Source organism: Blennius ocellaris (assembly GCF_963422515.1).
Source record: "Blennius ocellaris genome assembly, chromosome: 8".
Classification (NCBI taxonomy): Eukaryota; Metazoa; Chordata; class Actinopteri; order Blenniiformes; family Blenniidae; genus Blennius; species Blennius ocellaris.
The window spans coordinates 14,182,422-14,190,765 of record NC_137657.1 but is presented as its reverse complement, the minus strand read 5'-3'; the positions used below and the strand labels follow the sequence as shown (position 1 = coordinate 14,190,765).

The 8,344-nt window shown below is 41.8% G+C and overlaps 1 protein-coding gene across 1 annotated transcript; it reads right to left on the bottom strand.

The window, feature by feature from the left end:
- Positions 1-387: 387 nt before the first annotated feature.
- On the bottom strand, positions 388-4,081 carry trim35-28 (tripartite motif containing 35-28). Its single transcript, XM_080500950.1, has 6 exons — positions 3,551-4,081; positions 2,673-2,768; positions 1,838-2,068; positions 1,708-1,730; positions 1,429-1,547; positions 388-1,079 (listed from the first exon to the last, which is right to left on the bottom strand). The coding sequence occupies exons 1-6, from the start codon at positions 3,959-3,961 to the stop codon at positions 544-546; spliced, it is 1,416 nt and encodes a 471-aa protein (XP_080357076.1). The 5' UTR covers positions 3,962-4,081; the 3' UTR covers positions 388-543.
- Positions 4,082-8,344: the final 4,263 nt, after the last annotated feature.

The following is an 8,344-nucleotide window of genomic DNA, read 5'->3' as shown; positions in this document are numbered from 1 at the left end:
TGATACAAAAATTATAAAGCAGAAAATTAAAAAGCATCTTTTAAGCATAGCTTGAGATACGCCAAATAAAAAAAAAAAAACAACGATCTCAAATGTAACACAACCATTATGATGCAGCAAGTTAAAGCCACGTCAGAGACTCATGTCGATTTCCCCGAACATAATCACACACCGAGAAAACGTAATTTAATCTATCAGAATCAAATGTCATTCAGCAAAGGCAGGTAGGTAAAAACTGGACCGAATCATTCTGAGAAAGTCAGTGATTGATCACAATGTTGGTTTCTGCATTTCATCACAACTCCGACGCCTCATTCCACTTCGGTTTGATTTATCATTTTGTGACAAACTCTAAACATAGTTTACTTCAAGAATAATAAATCAGCGTCATGAAACAACATCCATTTATTCCAAGACTGATGTTTACACTGTAGTCATTTTTTTTTCTCTTTTAAAGGCTTTCAAACTGAAAGGTTTATATTTGTATTCCAAGCCCTACATATTACCCTGTCAGTAAACATCCCTCTGCAGGATTGTAGCTGATCATGACGTGCGCACGACTATTTTTCCTGGAGCCAGAGTCATGGGTGTAGCATGGAGCCCAGGGCCAAAAATAGGAAATATCTTCTCATCAAACTTGTGAGAAAGCGTGACAAGATGCTTCGCTGTCCCCCCATCCCAAAATGACACCTCTCCCTCATCCATGTTCAGCTTGATGCGAATCTTTTCCGGACGCTGCTGCACCTGCAGGTCTGTACGTTCCGGGGTCAAGGCTGTGTACACCCCTTTGCTCAGGGCTATGGACCACACGCCACGGTTTGTCGAGACCGTGAACCTCTTTTTACGGGCCACCGACTCACCGCAGACACCCAAAACCCACTTGGGATTGTCGCCAACAACAACATCCCATTTATGTTTCCCGGAGGTGTAACCTTCGTTGCCCAGGACGAAGACGCAGGGATCGAAGCGCTCGGGGTTGTTGGGGACGGTGATCCGCTCAGAGCTCTCCTTCATTGTGGCGAGGTCGTCGCTCAGAGAGAGCCACGGAGAGGCTGTGTTGGGATCAAGCACCACGGGATCTGCACACAGAAAGGAAACGGGATGGGACACAAACGCCGAGTGATGTTGTAAACGAACTCTGAAAGCCACTCTGAGGTTTTCTTTAGTTTCAAATATACACTTTGTTGTCGGGAGAATTTTGAAATACTTAAACAGAGAGCAGCAGAAACGCACTGGATATCTCCACTGTGAGTTGTCGATCTACTTGCACGCCTGTAGAAAATCTATTGAATGGGACCAAAGTGTGAATGGTGCACATCTCGGGCTTTCCAGGCGACAAACCCGGCACTCTGGAGGTTGTTTTCAGACACTCCTATTACCATTGTTGTGTAAATGAATATCTAAAATCCAAGTAACGTTTGTACTCACAATATTTGACATATGGCTGCATGTTCTTCCATATTTTGAAGCCAAGCGCACCAACATGTCTGCCCATGTCTAAAATGCAATCCTCATTGAGGCACGGCTCTTCCTTGGTCCACTCGGCCCTAACAGAGAGAACAAAGCCGATGAAGATATTTGTCAATCGATTCAAAACCACAAAAAAAGGCTTGATGAAGACATTTCTGACTGAGCTAAAGTTGCATAAAGCGTTTAGATTAAACATCCGGCAAGCACAATAGTTCGAGCACCAATTCAGCGACTTACTTCCGTTTTAGACCGTGGAAATTCTGGAACACAAGCGAGAGAGGTTCAGATGAGTTAAAAAGGTGTTGAAAGTTGAATGAAACACTTAAACGTCAACATAACACAAGCAGGGCCGCACGTCTTCTCTGACCTTCAGAAACAGGAGATCCTCGTTGCCCATCTCTTTCTTCAACATATCGATGAGCTCTTTCAGAGCGACGATATCCTTCTCTGTGCGCTCAGCCTGTTCGTTTAAGACTGAGCTCTTGTCTTCTTCCTCTTGACTCAGTGCCCTGAGACGCTCGCTCTCTTCTTTGTCCAGCACTTCCCGAAGCCTGTCAAACTCCGCCTTGATCCGTTGCTCCGCCAGCCCGGCCTGATTCTGCAGCAGGCCACAGAAAGCACGTTAAATACACACATACACGTGTGCGTGCAAGTATGAAACAAAATGTGTGGAATCTGTGACTGTATGAAACGAGTCATTAGCATACATTTGCATTATATAAGGGATTTTCAAAGTGCGTGAGGTAGTGAGCCCACCCCATCAGGGAGCTTGACCCCCCCCCCCCCCCCCCCCAAAGATCCCAACTCTCACACTACATATCTATGGAACATCTATGGTTGAATGTCAGATTACCTCATATTTTTCACATTCTAAACTGGTAACTCATAAATGTAATTATAAAAAAAGCACATTTCTCCTCCGAGGTCGATCAAGTGTTTGAATATGGCCTGTCGATGCTGTTCTCGTTTAAGGTATTGCAGTACAACTCATTTGATAAAAATGTGTTTTAACAGAATTATAACCACCCACCTATTTCTTTTCATCATGATCATGAGTATCCCAATAATAGATCAAGTCAAGGATAATTTACTCCCGACACAGGCGAAAGGTTCAGAATCAGCCGCAAGAGATGGCCAGATGGAGCCAAAGACTAAAAATATTAATGTGACAAGAACATCAAGAGACACGTTAGTAACTTTACCTTGATGTGTTCTGCTGTACTGCTGAATCTTTTGGTCAATTTTTTATACGTTTCCACTTTCCTTTCGAAAATCTTAACTTTGAAGCTGAGCTCCTTCTGCAAAAAAAAAAAAAACAATAAAAAAAAAACACACACACAACAAAATACAGCATTAAAAAGGAATTTGGGGGTTTTTGACAAATAGTTAACACCAAAATGAAGTTTCTTCACTATTACGCCCAAGTCATAACAGTAATAATCAGGAGTTTATAACTCGGGGTATATTGATCTCCTCACTCATGTCAGTTCAGGGACCTTCAGGGGGGCCGGTTTTTGCCCCTGATCTACCATTTGCTGCAGCAAACATGAATCCCAGGATAAACCGGGGGCTGCAGTGTATGACGGTCGAGTTTAAAGGTGAATGAAATATGTTCTGTCATTGACAAGGTTACAAAAAGTGACAGTAATAGTTTTTAATTTATTTTTTCACTATTGCACAGTCAATAAATTGGCACTACACCTGTCTATCAGTTAATGCAACAAGGAAGGCATCTGATAAACAAACACAGGAAATTAACCTCAAACACAACCAGTGTTATTATTAAGGCATATCTCCATTGGGAAGAAAAACCGAGGGCTGCAAAAATGAAATGCTGAGTGGAGTCTGTCTGGAGTTACTGAAGGAGACAAAGGGTTTTCATTCACTTCATTCTACTTTGAAAACAGCTTCCTTGAACTGACGGAAACCACAGAAGTGGGACTGAGAAGACAAAACGAGGCTGTTTTACATCTCAGATACAGCCTATATAAACTATTGTGTTTAATTGACGGTTGCAAAAAAACACGAGTCTGGTGATACACAGTCCACCTGGGAGACCACTTGAACTAAAATCCATTACCTTGCATATGGGAAGTCCATCTTTAATGGTCAGGAGCCTGTGTGAACCGTGCAGGGGGACACAGTCCGCGCACACCAGCTCCTCGTCCTTCTCACAGTAGAGGTCCAGCGGCTTCAGGTGCAGGTTACAGACCCCCTCGCTGGGCGTGGGGCTCTGTTTCGGCCACCTGTTCGCCTGCTGGAGGAAACTCTCGCAGGTGCTGCCGAGGGCCCGGTTGGGGATGGCCTGCTCCTTCTTGTAAACCTCCCTGCAGACCGGACACTTCTTGCTGACCTCGTAACTCCGCTCGAGACATTCCCGGCAGAAGGTGTGCGTGCAGGTGAGGAGCAGCGGGTCCCGGAAGATCCCCTGACACACCGGGCAGCTCAGCTCCTGCTGGAAGGGTAAAGGCTCGTCCGACTCGTCGTCCATACCTCGTCTCTTTCAGTTTAGTTTCGCTTTCAGCTGATCGACAAAAGACGCGCACAGACCCGCTCGCTGTCACGCGTCCTGCGTCACGTTTCCCAGATTTCCCCCCCTGTTTTGTTGACAGGCGGCTTAAAAAAAAAAAAGCGATGCTCACTTTAGTGCTCTCATACGAGTTCCTCTTCCGTGTACTTAAGCCAGGAAATAATAAAAAAAACAAAAAACTTTAACTGCCGTTTAAACAACACTGCCCTCCAACGGATCGAGAGGTTTCTGACAGGAACGTACCGTAGGAACGTCCTGTGAGTCTTTGCGCATGTCTGCGCGTCAACACCAGTACAACTGTGTCAAAAAGAATTCTCTCTGTGGAGTTGCGTCTGACAAATAACTGCACTGTCACCCAAAAACAGCTCGATTTGAATCGTCAGTTATTGGATTACATTGATTAATAAGTAACTTGTGGTTTGGTGATAAAGCATCAGAAATAGAAAACAGGCTGAAACGGCTCCAAAATACAATTCAATGATTGATTCCTCTATCTAGTATCCATTTTAGAGTTGCGTTGTGTCTGACTACAGGAGAAGGCCCCGGACAGGCTATCTGGACTGGACAAATTCACTTCACATTCATACGTTTGGGTAATTTAGCATCACCAAAATCAAACTTGCACATTGTGGATTGTGAGAATAAAACCCCATGCACTGAAAGAACGTTCAAATTCAACAGTGAATGAGGTGCCAACCACTTCACCACTGTGTATATAAGCCCTTGGATCTGTTCTCGTTTTAGGTTTATGTGGGCTTATTGACACTTGAGGCGTTGATCTGTAAAACTAAATAGAAATAAATGTCATTGCATATCGTTGTAGCGAGCAGTAATTCACATGTAACGTACGTGCTACTGGGACTTTGCTTTATTTGACTAGAGCCTCTTTGTTTTTTGTCAACCGAGTATGTTTTGTCAAACCTACTCTTTGAAATCAGTGATAGGGGAAATCCAGCAGATGGCGCCACACTATCATTGGGTGACAAACCATTTTTTAAATGCCTCTCAGAATAAAACAAAAAAAGTTTGTCTTTTCCGAAACAACATCCCAAAAAATAAAAATGGGTTTCTTGTTCTTTGCAACTTATTTGGTGTTGACATACTTTATCTACAACAACAAATTTAACATCACAAAAGGTCAGAAAATAAAAGAAAGGATGAAACTTTTTTTTTTCCTGAAAGGCCGTTACACAATAATTTCCGACAAATGGGCAAAACACACTTAACCACACATCTCTTCTGCTATGCCCCCACCCCCTCATGTTCCAAGTATTATTTGAGAACATATATTAGTAATACACCTCCACAGTAGTTTAAAAACCGTTCAGAGACTTTAATACCATTGAAAATCCTACAGACAGTTGGTACTCATCTTGAAAAAAAAACTATTCCACTGAATTATAGTGCGTCCACATAATTACACACATTGTATTATTGCCTATTGATTTTTGTAATGAAAGAGAAGCGTGTTCCTGTGAAAAGTGAAGTGAAGTTTGCCTTCAAAGTGACTGCATTTTCAGTGACTGTAGCAGTATTGGATGTAACACAGGAAAGCCACAGTGGTGCAGTGGGTTGTTCTTTTTTCACTTCTTTTGCACAGAGCATCTGCTCTTTACATTCTAGTTGTATCTTCTCTTTTTCTTTTTTTTAAAATGGGTATTTTGAAGGGAGCGGCATATTGCAAGATCCTTATGTGGGAGTTATCATTTCAAACCAGAACAGCTGAGATTTCACACATAAACCAAGCTGAAAACAATATGAATGATGCACCACAACAAAAAGAAACATTTTCTTTTAAATTGTTAAATATAGAACTGTGAGTCAGTGATAGTTGCTGGCCCTCTTCTTGTGTCCTGATGCGTTTGGTCAATATAAGCAATGGATTAAAATAATCTGTGGTTAGAAATGTTACCAAACATTCAAATTTAAGAAGCCTCTAATTCAACACATCCATACAAGGTAAAGCAAGAAAAATCACACATTTGATTCATGGAAGAAGTTACATTTCCACTATGATATTGGACCTGTCACATGTACAAGTATTCGAACTCTGGCTCACTCCCGGGCTGTGTGCTCGTCCCACTGCTGTTCACATGTGTGACCCATGACTGCAGAGCTCACCACTACACAATTCTTGCGGTGATGTTCACAGATAGTAGTAGTTGGATTTATTGCTCACAGAGATGTATCAGCGTACAGGCGGGAGGTGGAGAAGCTGACATGGCATTGTGAGGTCCACAACCTCAACAGCAAAGAGATGATTGTGGATTTCTGCAGGACTGACACTGTCCCTGCTCTTCTCTAAGCACAATGCTCTCCTCCGTTAAGTACCTCGGCGTAAAACCTGACCGGCAACCTCACCTGGTGCAACCCCTGATTGTGTGACAACACAGCTGTCATAATAAAGAGAGCCTTAACAATGTGCCAGGCACTTATCACTTCAACCACCTGTGAATTACTGCTGTGCTTGTGTTGTTGCACCGACCATCACTATTAGCTGCTGTTTGCTGTGTAATACTGTATATATTACAGATTATTGTCTTATCTTAGTTTAGTTTATTTTTGTGTTTATTTCACATTGCACCATGACCATGAAAATATGTTTCAAACTTATCAGGTGCGCGTGAACTTTGAAGCACTCTAAACTGAATGTACAAATTTACAGTTTTGCACTGTACCTGTAACTGAAATAAACCACTCATTCATTCATCACCTGGTCTCTCAGGGATGTTCCCTGTCCTGGTCAACAAAACCAGTCATGACAGGATGCATCACTCAGGAATGGATACTTTCCCAGGACCCTCTCTCACAGGGCTCTGCTCAGGGTGGACAACTACCTAACAAATTGCCATCCAAACTGGATGAGAGAGGGACGTTTGGCTGTATCAATATCAATATGATGGCACACCTTTATTCGAATACTATAACAAGGAATACTATGACAACAACATGTTGGAACCCCCCCCCCCCCCCCCCACCCCCTATTAAGGGGCCTCTAGGGGGACTCCCAGAGATGCCCAACATGTGGTTAATGTCACTGATTTCAATGACACAATGAGGAATTTCCTAATGGAGGCCCCTGCTCGCTGCATGCTGCCTTGCGCTGCTGCTGGAAAAAGAAGTCAATAAATTAAGCTCATGTATTTACAAGAGTATGCATAAAGGAATATTGGACCAGAAGATCAGAAAATCTTCAATTAGAATATCTTCTTCTCTTTTTCTTATTGTCCTCACTTTTTCCCTTTGCTCATTCACTCACTCATCCACGAGGCACTTTGCAAGAACATGCAATAAATAAAGAGGTTAAAAAAATAAATCCACGAGGCACTTTGCAAGAATATGCAATAAATAAAGAGGTTGATTGGTGGTGGTGATGATCCAACCCTGACCATCAGGCACATGAAGGGAAACACCAGAGACGTTTATGTAGAAGAGGAAAACTTGAGTCTTCAAGCTTTAACCAAACCCCCCCCCCCCCCACCACCACCACCACCAGAGATATGAGGTGTGTGTGTGTAGATTCATGTTTCAGGCCTCAAACATCACATTGCTTCCATTCATCACACATATCTTCTCTCAATAGAGTTGAAGATGCACTCAGCGTTATATTTGATGTTTGTGGCACGCTAACCTACGATGTGTGGTCTCACCTACTTTCAGTGAAAACCAGAAGCTGCAGGAGGGAAATGGAGTACCACACAAAACCAGCTACTTGTTTATATATTTCTATCTATCTCCTAATAAACATGTGTCTCTGTCTTGAGTGGCACTGTTCATATAATGGCCTTGATTGTAGGATGTTTAAAATAACCTAACAAAAAGAGACAGTGCTGTTGACTAGACAATTCAAACTTTAATCACTTTAATTATATATAGATATAAGCCTTAAAAAAAATTAATTAATTACAAAAAATGAATAATTTTTAAAATAAAATTATATATATATAATAACAACAATAACTAACACTTGCAGCATTTTAGGAATTAAAACTAACACGCGGATGTTTTTTTTGAATATTTTTTCTTTCAGTTCCTCAACTCGCATATTGCCATGGTTTCGATGTTTCAGTATTAAACAAAGGTTGAATTTAGGATCACCCCCACAACTCAAATGAATCATTTTTCAAATGGTATTCTGAGGAAAAGGGGTTTATTATTGCTGTAATGTTGTTGTTGGAGACACAGGCTCCTCAGCCAGTTTTTTTTGTATAGCAAAGGCTTTATTTTAATCCAGATAGTAGTTTTGTGTTCTCAAGGTACTAATGATTCAAATATCCCAAAACTTTGAAATCAGATAAAAGCCATCACGTTGGTTTTCATTCAGGTGACAATGATCTGACTTGA

Coding starts and splice junctions, on each gene's coding strand:
- trim35-28 (XM_080500950.1), bottom strand. CDS start 3,961: ATGGACGACGAGTCGGACGAGCCTTTACCCTTCCAGCAGGAGCTGAGC. Junction 2,769..3,550: donor ATGGACTTCCCATATGCAAG/GTAATGGATTTT, acceptor TTTTTTTTGCAG/AAGGAGCTCAGCTTCAAAGT. Junction 1,731..1,837: donor AGGATCTCCTGTTTCTGAAG/GTCAGAGAAGAC, acceptor CTTGTGTTCCAG/AATTTCCACGGTCTAAAACG.